Source organism: Gouania willdenowi, chromosome 11, assembly GCF_900634775.1.
Source record: "Gouania willdenowi chromosome 11, fGouWil2.1, whole genome shotgun sequence".
NCBI classification, from domain to species: domain Eukaryota; kingdom Metazoa; phylum Chordata; class Actinopteri; order Blenniiformes; family Gobiesocidae; genus Gouania; species Gouania willdenowi.
In genome coordinates, this window is record NC_041054.1 from 8,563,366 (window position 1) to 8,580,901 (window position 17,536).

The 17,536-nt window shown below is 39.8% G+C and overlaps 3 protein-coding genes across 4 annotated transcripts; 1 reads left to right on the forward strand and 2 right to left on the reverse strand.

Moving 5' to 3' along the window:
• Positions 1–3,340: 3,340 nt before the first annotated feature.
• tdp2b (tyrosyl-DNA phosphodiesterase 2b) lies at positions 3,341–10,434 on the reverse strand. Of its 2 annotated transcripts, none has more exons than XM_028461659.1 (7): positions 9,729–10,434; positions 6,662–6,798; positions 5,560–5,709; positions 5,391–5,482; positions 5,053–5,171; positions 4,809–4,979; positions 3,341–3,796 (listed from the first exon to the last, which is right to left on the reverse strand). In XM_028461659.1, exons 1-7 carry the CDS (start codon positions 9,858–9,860, stop codon positions 3,512–3,514), a joined length of 1,086 nt encoding a protein of 361 aa, XP_028317460.1. In that variant the 5' UTR covers positions 9,861–10,434; the 3' UTR covers positions 3,341–3,511. The 2 variants fall into 2 exon arrangements, with proteins under 2 accessions (XP_028317460.1, XP_028317461.1); XM_028461660.1 differs by having other exon boundaries at positions 9,644–9,765.
• Positions 10,178–11,819, forward strand: acot13 (acyl-CoA thioesterase 13). The gene is made up of 3 exons (XM_028461662.1): positions 10,178–10,338; positions 10,430–10,614; positions 11,449–11,819. Exons 1-3 carry the CDS (start codon positions 10,255–10,257, stop codon positions 11,606–11,608), a joined length of 429 nt encoding a protein of 142 aa, XP_028317463.1. The 5' UTR covers positions 10,178–10,254; the 3' UTR covers positions 11,609–11,819.
• c11h6orf62 (chromosome 11 C6orf62 homolog) lies at positions 11,818–17,093 on the reverse strand. Its single transcript, XM_028461661.1, has 5 exons — positions 15,562–17,093; positions 14,627–14,803; positions 14,409–14,534; positions 13,210–13,344; positions 11,818–13,108 (listed from the first exon to the last, which is right to left on the reverse strand). Exons 1-5 carry the CDS (start codon positions 15,688–15,690, stop codon positions 12,983–12,985), a joined length of 693 nt encoding a protein of 230 aa, XP_028317462.1. The 5' UTR covers positions 15,691–17,093; the 3' UTR covers positions 11,818–12,982.
• Between the last annotated feature and the right edge of the window lie 443 nt (positions 17,094–17,536).

Sequence of the window (17,536 nt, forward strand, 5' to 3'; positions counted from 1 at the left end):
CTAATGTGGACATGTTTGATGTTTGAACCCCCTCAGCTTGGGGGTGGAAAAAAAAAAAAAAAAAGTCTGTTTTACACAAAAGGCTTTGGTTCCTCCTCAGTGGGCTCTTCTTAACATAGATATAGTTATGCAACAACTGATTCCTGAGGAGAGTGTGTTTCATAGACGCCTGCAGGAGTCTGAGATGTCGCTGCACACCTGGGCAGTTACGGAGATGATGAAGCGCGGTGACTCAAACTGGGTCGAGTTGAGGTCACGAGTCGACTGTTGCTATGAAACGCTACACTCCTCTGTATCAAGTGCATTACACATATACTGTATTTTGTGATACAGAGTTTTACAGTGTATAAATGTTCACTGTACGATGCTTGTTCAGTGTTATTTATGATGAGAAATAAAACATTCTGATTTGTTACAACTTGTACAGACTTTGTCTTTATTTCTATTAAACTATTATCCTAATCTGGATTAGTAATGCTGGAGCTCATGACGGCACACACGGACGTGATGGACACATTTTTTTTACTTGTGTGGTGCACATGCCACTAGAATCATGGATTTATTTTGGGTTTTCAGGTTTTTATTGCACCCACTGTCTGAAAAAACGTCTGAGCTTCAGCGGCCTCAGTATGAATATAGCAGATGTAGAAAACAGATGTTGGTAAAGGTCAGAACTGAACACAGCTTTCTAACAAACCAGGAATCCAGAGTTACATACTGAAAATCCTACTGCCATTAGGATTGGGCGATATGGACCAAAATGTTGATATAAAATTATTTTAATTCAAATTAAGTATGACCAGAAAGCCAATTCTGGGTTAAATTTGCTGATGCAAAATGCCACATAGGCACATTTATTAATACAAACGGCTGCACAATATGTTCCATTTTTGTCTTTTGCTCCTATAAGGGACAGAATGTGTGAGTAACTTTTGTAGTGTGGCTTGTTTAGGGGAAGGTCTGGGTTAAGTAGCACTCAGAAATCCATTTAAGTGAACTTTTCATGCTGTTATGAGAAGTAGTAAAAGCAGCGAGCCCTAAAACGAGTATTTCAATGCAAAGCAAAAAGACAGTCATCAACATCCCCCGCCAGATCGGTTATCATTATAACTCAACCTTTTCCTAAATGTCCTAAATCTAACTTTGATGTATACATGAGAAAATTACTATCTTTAACGTTTTCTAAGAAAAGCTGTCCCATTTAAAGATACCTAAAACAGAGTAAACAAATAAATAAAAATGGCACAAGGGCAATAACTCCGGAAGAAATAATTGCGCACTTCTCATTTTCGAATTCCATCAACGTATTGATACCCTGAAGCCACACACCAAATTTGGTTATCCTTTCGTAAACGGTTTCTGAGAAAAGCTGTCCCCTTTAACTCGACGGACGGAGCTCAAACTTATATCCCACTTCACACTTTCTGGCGGGAAATAATATGCTATAAAAAATATATATAAATCAATATAGGCAGCATTATAATTTTCTATATCACCAAAATAGAAAACCCAATATTTCTTGAATTTTGATATACCTTCCATCCCATCTTCCATTCAGCCAACATGTCAGGTCACCACCTCTACTTAGTAGCCTTTTATAAAATAATCTCAGCAAAAAAAATTCTCTTAGTCGGACTGTCAGACGTTACAGGAGGAAGTGTAAAAAAGCTGCACGAGGTTTCACCTTTCTTGCAAACACCCAAATAAGTACAAACACTCAAAAGCTGCAGCAGCCAGAAATAATCCTGGCTTTCGGGGCGAGTTGTCACAATGAGTTGGAAGTGAGGCAGTGATGGATGTGGTGGTGGTGATACAGACCAAAGCACCTCCTGGGCTTGGCTTCCCCTTGTCTGTGATGAACTTATCAGCTCAGAGGGAAGTGGGTACCTCGAGAGAACAGCTCTGTTGAAGCATTGTCCTTGTACTACTTTTATTCTGTGGACAAGATCCCTGCAGCCATCTGAAGCTCAACAGAAACAAAAACACCTTAAAAGAGCCCAGCCAACGTCCATCAATCAAACTGCACCAGTTCATCACTACGTCTCATGTGTAAACAGGATGTTCGGTCCGCAGTCCTTCATATAATCACTGTTTAAGACCCACGTCGGACTCATTGTCCAACCACGGCTCAGAGAACTAGTCCCAAAGCTGCCCCAGCAGCACATGGACATCTGCACAGAACCAAGAACATTCGTTTAGACAGGTCTTCAAATAAAGCCTCACTCAGGGCTATGCTTCTGGAGGAAAAGCTTCAAAATGACAACACTGAGGCTTTTGGTGCCTGACAGCAGAGAAAGGGATAGATTCAAAAAAAGAAGAATCCAAAGGGGCAACACTGAGAGGCCTCTGGCAGGAGGGATGGATCACATGACCACCTTCTCAGCTCAGACAGCTGCTACCTTCATCCCGTCTGTGACCTTCCACTAATCGCCTTCACAGAGTGTTCCCATTACAATGTCGACAATGGGGGCAGCCTGGGAATCAAATAAACTCTGATTTCTGAGAAATCTTTGCTGCTTGGGAGACCGTAAAGCGCACGGTCCAAACTCAGCTCTCTTTGAGTCTGGTTAAGTGTCACTACACCTGGAAACTGAAAACTTTAAAGTTACGACATAGAAAAACCAGATTATCAGGTTTTTTTTGATGATGGTAAGAATTCAAGAAGAAATGATGCATAAGTTATGTCTCACTCACCTGTATAATTTATCACCCAACGTGCCTCTAACCTCTGCGGCACCTGTATAGTACAGATTGTGTTTTTATACCTTCTTTGGGTTTTTTTTTTTTTCTTTTTAAGATACTATTAGAAAGCACCTTGTGCCAAGAATTATACACATCTAACGCAAGTTGCCACAATGCAGTAAATAGACACAGGGTTTGAACTTTAACTGTTACTCTGTTACTAATCACTGCAACACCAAATATATCAGCACTCAAAGGCAAAATTAAACAATAACAGAATATATTCATATTCTGTACTGCTAGGATAACAATGACTATCTGAAAAAAATAAAAATATAACAATTCATAATAACAGGTTTAACTGCCAATAAGAGGCTGAATTGTAATATCAATAAACTGCTACCCACTCAAACTGTCTTATTTTCAAATAAAGTATTCAATTTCATTTAAATGATTTAACTTTTAGTGCCGATTTATCTACAAATCCAGATTATTGACAGATATACTGTAGCTCTTTACTGCCATCTACTGGTAGTACAGACATTACACACATGTACACTACAGATTACATAACTGCAGCTACACCTGATGTGACTACAGCTTTATTCACAAAAGTTTACCAAACATTCAAGTTTCTGCACAATAAAAAACAAAATACTTCAAGTAAAAAAGACATTTATTAATCCAGTTAACAGATTTTTTCCAAATCTACCGCACATTCTTCACTTAAAACAGATCCCTCAAAAATCAAACATTACCTTCAGTTAAGTTTTCTGGTCCTTTAATTAGCTCAGCTGTTGGAAACATAACATCTTTCTGCTCAGTTGGATCATTTCTCCTCAGAGAAGCTGAAGTAAATTCCCCAGTGGTCACTGATGAAACGACCACAGTCCAGCTTCTCCAGTCCAATAAGTGTCATGTGATCAGGAGCCAGACGTTGGGCGCCCTCCTTGGTGGCGGGTCGAAAGTAGATCCGGTCAAAGCGACAGCGGCTGACATAACGCATGCTCTTGTTGGTGTTGTTTTTGGTGTCCCACGTGTAGCGGCAGTGCTCCTGTTTGCCCAGCCGCTCCCACACGTCACAGACGGAGGACGGAAGGCCAACTTTAGCCACCTGAGAGAAGAGCCGGGGCACAAAGCACTGCTGAGCCAAACTTGTGTGAGTCGTGATTGCAGCATCGACCTGATGCTTTCTAGAAACCAATAAATACTGTTTCCAGAAGAGGAAGGAGAGACTCCATAGTACCAATGGTACAGTGCATGCTTATACATAGTGTCAGGTAAAAAATTATTGCAGCCACCTCAATTCCTCTTTTTTTTAAATATGCGTACAATATTCTAAAATTGTTATTTTGATGAAAAACTGAAATTAGTTTTTCACCCCAGTGTTCAAAGATACTTTTAACTACAAACATATATTTTTTTTTAAATTATTACAGTCCAGGAAGATGAATTTTTAATAATGTTCTTTCAGCACTTCAAGCTCATTCTATATTTTGTGTGTAATATTTGCGATCTCAAACATGCTTCTGAACTAAGGATGGGGCCGATCGATTGGTGCCCATTTCCTTCATTTTGGGGGATCGGCCCATCCTTGCATATGAAACCGATTTTTTCCGCCGATCTTTTCTACCTCCGCAAAAGTCTTAAAGTCAGCCACTGTCCTCTTCTGCTGTAAGATGATTGACTGATTATTATTATTTTATCATTTACCTCAACCTTGTGATTTTCTTAATTTGTAAAACCAAAATACTGCCGTGCACTTTATATTTTTGGGGGGGGTAAAGAGCTTAAAACAGGTCTGCAGTGTAACCTGTAGCACAAGGTTGTGTTTGTTTTTAAAATATGAAAAATGAAACTAACTCATGTGCAGTTAAAGCAACAAGTGTGTATTGTTTTACAGGTATTGTTCAATGTTTTACAATAAAATAAGATTGAAACATTCAAGGTGTATGCGGAATCGGGGGGATGGGGGGGTGATACTTTTTAGAGATCGGTGATTGGTCAGGAAATTGCAATCGGTGGACCCCGATTCTAAACCTCCTTTCTGAGAAATGTACAGGATCCTCAAATACCCAAAGTCCAAGATTGACTTTCAACCAAAAGGAAAAGAAACCCCCACCAACCTCAGGATCCCTCAGGTTTGTGTCCCCTCCAAACACAACAGTGACATCATCAGGCGCCTCCCTCATCCTCTGCACCAACACACGAAGCTGCTTCATCCGCTCCTCGCTGTGGGCCTTACAGCTCTCCAGGTGTGACGTCATCAGACACAGCTTGTGCCCTTTGAAGGTCACCTGATTTCACACAAAGAGAGTTATCACCAGGTTTGCTAATGAACACATTAGCAACTGGCTACTGCGCACAAACCTGGGCAACAAGCAGATTCCGCATCATTTTAGTGGTGGGGTATTCAACTATCTCACTCTCCACAAACTTCATCCGGGACTTCTTCAGCATTATGCCTGTGAAGTAACCATCCTCTCCACCTGGCAGCACCAGAACTGATTACTTATACAGTGCGGCACTTACAATCAGAATAACTCTTTTTGAAACAGGTTTTATACATCCATTTTTTCATTTTACATCAAAATCTGGTTTCTGCCAATTTTTGTGGTAAAGTTCACAACTGTATCTAAGCAAACCTACATCAGGCTTCTATCTTCTACATGTATCAAAGAGCAAACAATTCGCTGCATACAGTGCACCTTCAATGATCTGATAGCTGACAGCCCGTTTCCTTAAGTACTCTATGTAAGGGGGAATGAGCTCCTGCAGGAAGACCACATCAGGAGTGTATCTGGAAGAAGAGCAGCGTGTGTCACTGGAAACAGGTAATAAATACTGAATTGTGCCTGTAAGGGTTGAGCAACCTACAAGGCTAAGAAGGAGCACAGTCCTCTGGCACGTTCTTGTATGTTGTCCGTATCGAGCCCATCCACGTTCCAGGATATCAGGTTCAGTTTGCCGTCATCTTCCTCTGCTGACGTTTTCTTTGGAGTCGGGCTGCCTTTGGTTAAATCTATGCTGAGAGTTTAACACATGACAAAGAATCAGAAGGTTATTTACTGCATGAAAAATGATTTTACTCACTATCAAAAGCACTGATAACTGTTGTAAAACAAGGTTTCAGGCTTATTTTCCAAAGGCTTAAGTTATTTATAGCAGTGGTTCTCAAAACCACCAAAATAAAAGTGCCAGAAACCGGGGACCCCCCACTGTACCTGAAGGTGGTTGAACACAGACATGAACATTGAAGAACAATCATGTGTAGACAGGGCCATCTATATGGGGGAATAATGGGGAGAGCTTTGTGGGGGTCCATCCATAAAGTCAGCAAAATGATGGTCCATTGTTCTATGAATCTGTGATAACCACATTTATCTATTTATCTGAATAATATCCACTGCTATCCAGAAAGTGTATTATTATTTGGGCCATGGTATATAGTCATCTTAGAGATGAAAATCATTGTTTTAATCAGAAATAAAATGGGTTAAAAGTGACCAAAAATGGTAGAAATGGGATTTAGAAAACCACAGAAATTGGTTAAAAGTTGCAAATTAGAGTGGCCAAAGAAGACAGAAAAAGTGGTTTAAAAAAAGGGTTAAAAGTGTCAATATTGGGGAAAAAAAATAGTTAAAACTGGCAAATAATGGACATGACAAATCATGAATGTAGTTAAATTGGCAAAAATAAGCTTAAAATATGGTGAAAAGAGGTTAAAAGTGACAATAAGGGGTCAACAGATGAGACATTAGGTGGAAAAGTGATAGAAAAGGTTTATAAGTAATGAAAAAGTCTTGAAATTGGAAAAAATGTGCAGAAAAGGCATTGAAATTTGATGGAGAAGTGGCAGAAATGGGAGTAATGTAGCAAAAATGCATTAAAAGGAGCAAAATTATGGCAAGAAAAAGACATTTCTGACACAAATCAGTAATTTTATTATATTTTATTATTGTGCTGAAGCCTGACTGACCAGGTTTCTGAAGCTTTCTCCTCAACCCTTTGCCTTTTTGTTTCGGGTTTCTTGGCGTCTTCCTGTGGTGATTCTTCAATCATATCAACTTCAAACACCCTCTCCATGTCGGCCTCAAAGAAGGAGTTCAAAGCTTTCTAAACACAAGAGAAATTTTATTTTAAGATCAGTTTGAGTTTGGGTTTGTTTGGGTTTAAAATCAGTAAAGGGTGGGACTTTCCCGTGGAGAGTAGCAACACATAACGATTACACCACACAACTGGTGGCCAGGGGGCAACATACGGCCCTCAGACTCATTTTATGTCACAACTTGTGATGTTATTGTATTTATTTTTCTATGTATTATTATTATTATTATTAGTCCTCTAAATGACATAAGAATTGGTAACAAAATCAACTGATAATGACAACTAGGGAACAATGTTAAAGTTGTCAAGTCAATCTTAATTTTGTGCTGTTCCTGACTTGAGAGGAACTCCTCTTTTCTCGATGGTGTTTCCTGGACTTGACTCAAAGAACCAGACCTTCAGTTTCTTCTTTCTTTTTATTTAAAGTATTGTCTGTAGGTTGGTGCATCAGCTTAGGTGAAAAACCTCAAAAGGAAAATACACAGTACAACAAATTAGACAACCTTTCATTCATTGAAATCAAATTTAACTTTTCAACTTTGTAACTTTTCCCAAGTACTTCGAGTTTTAAATCAGTACCATTTTTTTTAAACATGGTTTTCCACTTTAATAAAAATAAAAAGTTATTTGTGCTCTACTTACACGTTTACACCGGATCAGTAGCAATGCAGAAAATACTATTATTAATGAAATTACAGCCACAGGTGTTGAGCTAATGAGAGCAATCACCTGCAGCTGTGCTGAGACCTGAACAGGACTGTGGCTGCGTCCGAATAGTCCCTTCTTTCTTATCCACTGTTCCTTAAAGTAGACATATCATGCTTTTAAATACTTCCTTTTTACATATAAATCATACAGTTGTGGTCTATATAAAGCGGCACTGCAATGCTTGGGTCTGAATTCCTCATTATTATAGCTCCACAAGCCCCTTTTCTGATGTGCTCCTGAGAGCAGCTCGTTTTGGTGCGGTCTCTTTAAATGCAAATGAGACACTTCATACCCCGCCCCCTCTCCAGGTTGCAGAGATGACACCCTGTTCGGCCATTTTTGTAGTTTGATAGAAGAGATACGATTGCCTAGTGGCGCAGAAAATGCTTATATTTACAAAATGTCAACAACAGAAGACTTGTCCATCCAGCCTTACATGTTCAAGACAGAGTCTGACCCGGCGAAGCGAGATGAAAATGAAGATGATGAACCTGCAGAACTCTAACAAGTGAGCTAACGCTAGCGCCAAGCTAACGTCACAAACTGCATTTTAATACAGTCTTTTCGGAGACAAAAACGGCAAAATGAAATGACTAATGAAAACTTGACTTAAATTAAATCACGTAGGCCATATCATCAAGGATCTAAAACGAGCACACAGCGCTAACATATGAAGTCTGAAGACGGTGCAACTGCTAATGCTAGCAAAACAATGACAGGGACGTCTTATCATCACACTTTTTAGCGTTATTTACAGCTTACCGAAGTGCTCTGTTCGTCGTCTCCAAAGATAGAAGGAATTGAACCCTCAATCAGACAAAGTCTTTCGGCAAATCGTTCTTTATACTGGCGAAGCAGTCATCCTTGAAGTGCTGCGCGCACACAAAAATGACCCTACCCACAGATGTGGGTACATTTCCGTGAAAAATAAAACTCAACCAGGCACTTCGAAAAGGTTCTGATGCTGGGAGACGATGTAATGAAGCGTGTGTGTTACTGGAATTATTTTAAGGTGGTGCCTTAAAAACCAAAAAGAGTCACACAGAGGAAAAATGAGAGATATGCCTTCTTAGTTGCAATAATGACTTGATTTATTAACTGGTAAATCAAGGAGGACAAAAGAATACAACCTGATTTGGTGTCACAAAGTTTGTCCTAACATACGAGTTCTACATCGTGATTATATACCAGGTAGACATCCTTCGATTTGTGGATTTTTCCCCAGAGTCATAAATGAATCATGATTAGGTTCCAACAGTGACTAGTCAATGAATACAAAACATGCTTATACCACATCTAGATATAAGTGAGAAGTGCAAACAGTTGTGGTTTCAGGTGTTATAAAAGGCGTTACATAAAGTGTTTTTCAACCATTGCCTTGGACTCTGAAAGATCATAAAACAGTGCTAATCAATGTGAACCTTTGTGATTATTTAAAACACAGAATATAATTTTAATAACAGTGTGGGTTACTAGATCCAACAACCGAACATGTTGACGTATCCTCTCGTAACTTCGGCATCCTTGAGCTTGGACTACAAAATAAAAATGGCGGATTGCTCGAAGTGTGAGGCCTGGAGTCGATGTCCTAATTTGGCAGTTCCGCTGCAAATACTGTGACGTTATTGTTCAAAAAACGTAATAGAGAATCAAAACAGATTGAAAAATATGACCAAAACAGAATATAAAGATATCAATGGAGCACCTGAAGAGACTAATTTGAACTTTTCTGTACTTCTAAACACTCTAAAGATACAACAAAATGCATTTAAGGGCTAAAAAAGTGGATTTAGCATATGTCCCCTTTAAAGGTGCAGTCTGCAACTTTCAGTTCCCTCTCTTCCCCTCCCTCCCCGCTGCTCTCTTGCCCTGCCTCCAAACTTTTCAAAGTCCCTCCCTCAGAGGAGCTAACAAGCTAACGTTTGTCCGACAATAACACCACAGTAATATAACATGCTCTGTTAAAAGCATATTACTGCAGCGCTTCTCTCTCTCTCTATGTGCACAAATCTCAGCAGCAGCAACAACTCAGTGTCACTTACAGCAGCCACACGGAGGCTGCTGCGCGCACATAAAATTACAAATCAAACCACTTTTCCTGTGCTTAAATAGAACTTGGACACTCTTTATCATGGCCACCACTTACTTAAACACTTCCACAAATGAAGGAACAGTGGATAGGAAAGGAGATAGGAGGGACTACTCGGACACAGCCTGTCTGTAGTCATTACCTCCATGTCCCAGTCGTTGTCAGCCAGGTAACACTGAGCCACGGCACCGTCGGTTCCTGCCACACCGGCAAACTCCTCACACAGACGGGCCCGGACCTCCACCGAGGAACCGGAACCGGAGCTGGAGGCCATCAGTTAACAGCTGCAGTGCAAGCATTCAGTTACTAACCATAAACCGTTCGGTCGGTGAGTCACTGAGCGTGTGTAAGCTCAGCATCAGCCTTGGTGGTGTTCCAGTCAAATACGTCCGACAAAAGGCTGACCCACTGGATAAATTGTCGTGTGGATTCAGTAAAATGTCATGTAATGTACTGATTTGGTGAAGAAGAAAAAAAATGTATATAACATGTATATTTGATATCCCATTGATAACTAAAATATATTTTTATTAAAGAAAATTAGAAAATAATGATCGATCTGGATCTGAACTGCAAACGACTACAGTTTCTCCCCGGACAGTTTATCGGTAGCAGTTATTTCCGCCTTCAGGTAAACAGGTTGACATTGATCCAAGTGAGCCTCAAAAATGGCTTCACTAACACTAAACTCACTCAAACATGTGATGAGAGCTATGGTAGATACCCCAGGCTTCGACCGAGTGTTGAATAAGGTAAAAAATACGTGCTCACGTTAGCGGTATGTTTGTTATTAAAGCCATATTTCAGAGTTCCTGTAACCTCCACCTGCCGTGTGGGCTTCAGGTGGAACTGGTATCCGCCTGTCCCGGTAAGGTGGTGTGTGGGCTGCGGGTGGAGGAGGAGCACACGAACCGAGGAGGGACGCTGCACGGCGGGCTGACAGCCACTCTGGTGGACGTCATCTCCACCATGGCCATCATGTACAGTGAGAGGGGGGCTCCGGGGGTCAGTGTGGACATGAACATCACGTAAGTGCACGGAGCTGGACTGTTCAGACGGATCAGATCAGTAGCTTTTAAAGTAAAATATGTTTTTGTTGATAAAGGATTTTCGTCATTGTTTTCGTCGAATATACTTTTTAAGTAACAATAACTAGACTTTGACTAATGAAAAAAAAAAAATGGTAATTGAAGCTTAAAAAATAGATGTTGAAATCAACCGATTTATACACAAAATTTTACAGTATTTTGTTTCATAGGATTATAGGGGTAGTGTAAAAAAAAATTGCTAATTGTGATTTCATTATTGACCAATATGAATCAATTAAAATTTCCAAAAGCAAAGATCGGATTAACATTTTTCAAATTGTAATACAATACTTATATAATTGAAGGTGCTTTGAGGTGTAGTTTATTTTAACCCAGTTGCTTTATATTGATTTGTTGGTTTAGAAAGTTTTGATTTCTTCATCACTTGTAGCTATCTAATCTGTGCAATACATTTATTGTGCAATGTCCCTGTCAGATAAATAAACCACTAGCTCAGGTCTTTTATTGTAAAAGGGATGGTTGAGTCCATATAATGGACCAAATGAACGTATTGTATTGATGTTAGAAGCAGTAGAATCTTAAGGTGTGGTGTAGCACCTGAGATAAACATGTACTAATGATGATTTTGCTTGGAGTTTGTTCTTTATTTTGCAGCTACTTTTTCCGAAGAGTTTAAGGCCATACAAGGCTTGGATAGAGGCGTTCATACTCAAGTCTTTGTTGCCAAGAGATTGTGACACAGCCCGTTGGTCCTGTATTTATAACATGTTACACAATCTCAACCATTTCCTCTCCCTGAATTGCTTTTTCCAGCTACTTGAATGCTGCTAAGATGGGGGAGGATGTCCTCATCACTGCTCACGTCCTAAAACAGGGAAGGACGTTGGCGTTTGCCACAGTGGATCTCACCAGCAAAGCCACAGGGAAGCTTATAGCACAAGGACGACACACTAAACATCTGGGCAGCAGCTAATCCTCCTAATCCATGTGCCTTTATTGAAAGAAGTCAGTTTGTTTCTGGTGAAAGAACATTTAACTGTATATAATTCTCATGAATATTAAAGTTTTTTGGCTGTTTTCATTCTCACTGGTTAGTTCAGGACAATCTTGACAACTGTTACTGTGTTTTGTTATCAAGTGTGTATTCATTTGTGCAGAAGCAATAAAACACAAGGACAACAGTTTAATGCTTTCAGAATTTTGCACTGTATTGGGATATGCTCAGCAGTATTGATTTGAAAACCAACAGGAAAAAAAAAAAACCACACCTAGAAGTTACCCATCTCTTACCCCTTTAAAGACATTAAACCAACAAGGAGCAAAAGTGATATACATAGTGTGTTTTGCATGTGACAAGCAAGCCAGCAAAAAACCTAACATTAAATCTGATTAGAATGGCAGCTAATTATGTTCATTTATACTAAAGGTCAGATTAAACACAAATCAGTTAGCTGTTTAGCAAAATTGTTAGGTGCTTTAAACAGTAAATCTCTCATTCAAGTTTCTCACTAGCGCACTTCCCATAAAACACCCCCAAACATAAAACATCAGTAGCTTAGATGAATAGTGCATAACATCTTGGACTGTGAACATGACCTTCAGCATCTAGCCAGCATATCTCCTCTTGGTGTACTACGCCCCAAAGGCCTGCCTAGCATGTTTCAGAGGAAAGCAAATTACATTTTCCAAAGTCCAGCAAAAAAATAACTAAGGCGGTTTTACACGAAGAAGCATTACCTAGACTATATGAATAGTCATTTTTGTCGTCTCCGCTTATGCAGGTGTTCAAACACCTCTTCACACCTGTCCTTGGTCACGAAACTGTGTAAAGTTGCTCTAGAAAATGATAAACAAGCTTCAACAATCCTTTCTTATGCCAACAAGGATATACCAACACGTCCATCTGAGAACAACTATGAACACCTGTGTGGTTTGCTCCTGTTTTTGATGCAACATAAAGAGTTCCTTCAATGACCAGTGCTGCTGACAGTGCTGCTCCAAGAGGACAACCAACACCTCAAAATCCATGTTTGTGCAGGTTCAAATGAACAAAAAAAAAGTAGGTGGGTGAGAAGGAAGGAATGAGAAGGAGCTCAAATAAAAGTAAGGGGGCATTCCAAAAAAATGGCAAAGAACAGAGCTGAAACACTAGGAAAGTGTGAGGGCGGAGGAATGAAGTGAACCAAGGTCAGGGAGGGGGAGAAAGATGTGGGGAACAAAAAAGATCCAAGCACAGGTTCACACAAGTTTAAAAGGAAAAAGTAGAGATGAGTGCATCAATTTGCTTCTCTAGGCAGGAGGGATTTTTTTCTTCTTCCCCCCCAGCGAGGCTCGGTGGAGCAAAGCCTTAGTCAGGCATGTACGGGCGAAGGTGATCCTCGATGTCTCCAACACCCCAGCAGGTGAGCTGGTCCTGGGGCAGGTACAGGCAGAGGCTGCACAGCTTGAAAACAGTTGCCTTGGTTTTGGGAGTCTGCAAGTGATGGAAATTAAGAGATTACACAGAAGCTGCAGAAGTAATTCATACTTTTTACCATTATCAAATCACAATGAAACAAAAACCAAACCTTTTACCTGTAAGTGCTGTTTATCCATGAAAAGAAAAACAGACTGAGTTGGGTTGTTCATGACCATTCCAGCCTTGTCTTTACGACCCAAAGCGTGCAAGCACTGCTTCTCATAGTCCCCATGATGAAATTCAAACTTGGCCTGTAAGAACAATGAGTGTACGGAAACAATGGAGTCACACACAGCATTTATTTGCAATATGAATTCAAATAGCATGTGGATATACATTTTCTAATAAGAATAAAACCACTTTTTTTCCTTTAAATGACATGACCACAAATGACATAGGTAACATCACATTTACATATATATATATATATATATATATATATATATATATATATATATATATATATGTGTAAATATATGTATTAGTGACTGTACATATTTATTGTACTCGTGTCTGTTAACAATTCTAAAACAGAATATCTATGTATAGAGCATGAAATGTCTGTCTGTGTGTGTGGCCTAAACATCTTTGGGGTTCAGGGACAGACAGAGCTGAAACTTTCAACATGGCCGCTCCTTGGTTCAAAAGTGTGCAACATCAGATTTGTTTGGACTGCAATGATACCGTTAATTGTTTCATAAAATTGAGCCTTTGCTGGCTTTGATCACACAGAACAGTTAGCTGGGTTAAGAGGCACCAGAGCTAATCACTCTGTGGGCAGCAGGGCTGGGGGCGAACGGTGTCTGGCTGGGGACAGCCTGTCCCGGGCGGAGGCGCCGCAGCGGCTTGGTGCTAATTTGCATTAGGAATTAAGTGTTTACAAGGTCAGTTTAAAGAGGATTTAACTTTATTTCTGAATTAAAGAGGAATGAAAGCTCCCATGTAAACATCCAAAAAAGTTACTTAACCTCCCACTTTTCTATAGCAAGACATACTTCCCACGGGCACTAAACAAAAAAAAAAAAAGAAAGCAATGAAATGCAAACACACTGAAAAAGTGTTAAAGTGATGCCGAAATGCTTAAACCCTGAAATGGAATTTGGTATTATTTTGAAACACAGAATCAGAGGCTGTATTTGTGTCACAAACGCAGACTTGCAAAAACAATTGTCATGAGTCAGTATCCATAAATGTGTGGGTGAAAAAACAAATAATGACAGTCAGCATTTTAACCTCCTAAATGAGACCTTGTTGTTTCAATGTGACTATCTGTATTGACAAAGATTATAAACCCCTCTGGTGTGTTTTTCCTGACCTGAACAGGCCTAAAGGGTTCATCATCTGCCCCTTTCCATCTGGAGAACAGCAGACACACTATCTTCTCAATGTCATTGCGCGGCCAGAGGATAAAATCCATTTCCTGTGTGCAGCCGATCACATCCTACCAAAAAAACACAAGCAAAAAAACAAAACAATCCTTAACTCGACATACCTTGGGTTTTACATTTTCTACTTTGTATTGCTCAGTCTTACCCTTCGCATCGACTGGTATCGTGGGGCGTGAAGTTGCACAACATCTTTTTGCAGGAGTTCAATGGAACTCTCAAGAGAATAGCTGGAATCACGCACACCGCGAAGGATGTTCTCCTCGTAGTTGTTAGTCATCACTGGCATCACTTCTGCTACCTCAAAAAGTGCCGACTTCTTTTTCTGCATTTGTCAAAGACAACAGACATACATTAAAGTCATTGAACGGCTTTGGTCAAATAAAAACTAACTTTTGTGTTTTTCTTAAAGCTGATATCTGGAGTTTCTGAGAAATCTATGTTTATGTATCATTCTTTTGAAATACGAACGCCTTCATCCTATACAGATTGCAAATTGCTCCGCGATCGCCCAGCCAATAGGCTTTGACTTCCTGTAGCGGTAACTGTCAATCAAAGTGAATGCGCGTGTAACAGCAAACAGGTATCACTCTGAGCAACATAGCATCATGGAGGAGCGCTCCGAAACTCCAAAGCTTCTACTAATAAACAAAAGAAAAGTCCGGGTACAAAGTTTGCGGATAAACGTCTTTGTGAACACAAGAGAATTTATATTGGAGCTGCTTTTCAAAGTTTGAGGGCCGTGCTGCTTTTAAAAGGATTCCGAACTGACCTTATTTGGCAACATTTCTCATGGACAGGTAAACATGTTTTAATCAAACTACCATAAGTGTTTTACTTGTGAAAAACAATATGACACGTGTTTAACATTGTTGTTATGTTTCGCGATGCGCGTGCACAAAAGTAGAGGCGTGGCTTCTGGTAGATTGGCAGAGGCAGGGGGAGGAAGTGGAGCTGTTCGAGAGGGGCATCACTCGCTTTTGAATTTTTTCTCTCTCTCGTTCCATCCTCTGGATATCAGCTTTAAGAGTTAAAAATGTATTGTAAAATATACACAAAACAACATTGACAAACTGGACAAACCTTTTCTTTGAAAACAAAGGCTATATAAATCTTGAAGTCAAACTGATCAGCCAAAGATTCCCTTTTCTTCCGAAGTTGAGCTCGTAGTCGGTTTCTTGTTTGGTTTCTTCGTGAAGTTGGGTCCCCCATGGTAGATTTTGATGGTAGTATCTCCTCTTATGCAGTATATTTCAACTACGCTCTACTTTTGCTTTTGTACGCTGGATTAATGATGGAACAGCTACCACATTTTTAACACAGAAAACCCCCCATTTAAAACTCTACGGCTAGATCTCCCAAATGCTAGCTAGGATCTAAAAGGACAACCAATTAAACACAAAACTAAGTCATTTTTAATTAATTTTTGTGAAAGGGCAGCGTAGAGGGAAGTGGTTGTGCACCTAAGACTACATCACTTTTGATACTTGATCAGAAATCCATGTTTTTAAGACATGGCTTTCAAGCCAAAAACGCTTGCGTTCAACCTGCCATTGACAAAGGAGCTTAATTATCAATTTAAATGAAAGGGAAACTCTAGTTGGACTACCTTTCCATTCATAAATGCACTTAACAGATGCGACGGTGACTACAAAACCCCATACTGGTGATAAACCTTATTTAGTGCGATTGTGTACTACACCAAACAGACAAATAATGCACAGATTTTTATAGTCTCTCCTCCATGGCTGTCGTTGTGCGTTGGTTTCTCTGACGAGACTGTATTATGTGCCTGTTACAGACGTAGTGGGGACACAGACAAACATGGCAGGTAAGCGATGCCTGGAGAACTTGGCACCGGGAAACCTAAAGAGCAGTAATTTAACATCTCCTTGGCTATCACTGCCTCTCATTACTCGCACTGCCACTGCTAGTCATGACGTGGGCGTGTTATTAGCGCACTAGCTAAGATAAGCTAGTAGGCCAATGTAGGCATTTAATTTTAAACACTAGCTGGTAGTGAAATTAAAATACAGCTACATCTTATCCCGCGACTGAATGGCTTAATTGAGGCCAAAGTGTTGGTTCAGCTGGCTAACCTATAGTCATTTTTTCCCACGTGTTTACATGCTCAGCCTTCACCTCCCGTCTCTGCTCGTGCGAGGCATCCTATCGCGAGATTTTGCCAAGATCGTGTCCGATAGCATTTGTTGACAATTTAAAACAACTAGGCAATAAACAACCACCTGACGACGAATAATCGGAAGTGAACAAAATCTTGCCCTTTCGCTCTATCTGAAGTTTCGAGGTGTTTCTGTTGCGCTTGTTGTCTCCGCTTTTTCTTCAGTCGTCACAGCGGCTCGCCCCTCTGCATGCCATGTCAAGATAAATCGACAATCCAGCTCAAGTCCTCCGTTCTGTCGGTCGACACGTGGCGTGTTCTGTCTCCCGGAGGACCCATGTTCAACGACGTGTCGCCCAACGTTTGTCCGTTTGCTTTCTGTGCGTTTTCGGGGGCAGTTTAGTCAGAGCAGCCTGTGACAGTACAAACGACAACCTCTACGGTCCACACACAGCCTCCTCAAAATGGCTGCGCAGTCACTGACAAAGATGTGACGTAGTCTCACACGTGACTTCACAAAATTAATAATTATCATTGCACTGTTAATAATGAGAATGATAATAATAGTAATACATTTTGGTCGCTGATAAATTATTTCCTTAATTATTTTTTTGTTTTTATGACCAGTCAATATAAAAACGGTGTTAATAATAATAATAATAATAATAATAATAATAATAATAATAATAATAATAATAATTGCAATGTTTGAAATAAAATAAAAAACAAGTATTAATTAATTATTATTTTTCTAGTATTTACTTTATTTGTTCATTTTCCATTTTGTGTTGTATGCTCAATCGCTGTTTATTTGCATAATTGATAGTATTTGTATATACGTCTGTAAATGCATACTTTGTATATTGTATATTTTATTCTACTCTGTAAAATCATGCGGGGAAAAATGCACAGTTTAAACTTTGATATATGAGGAAA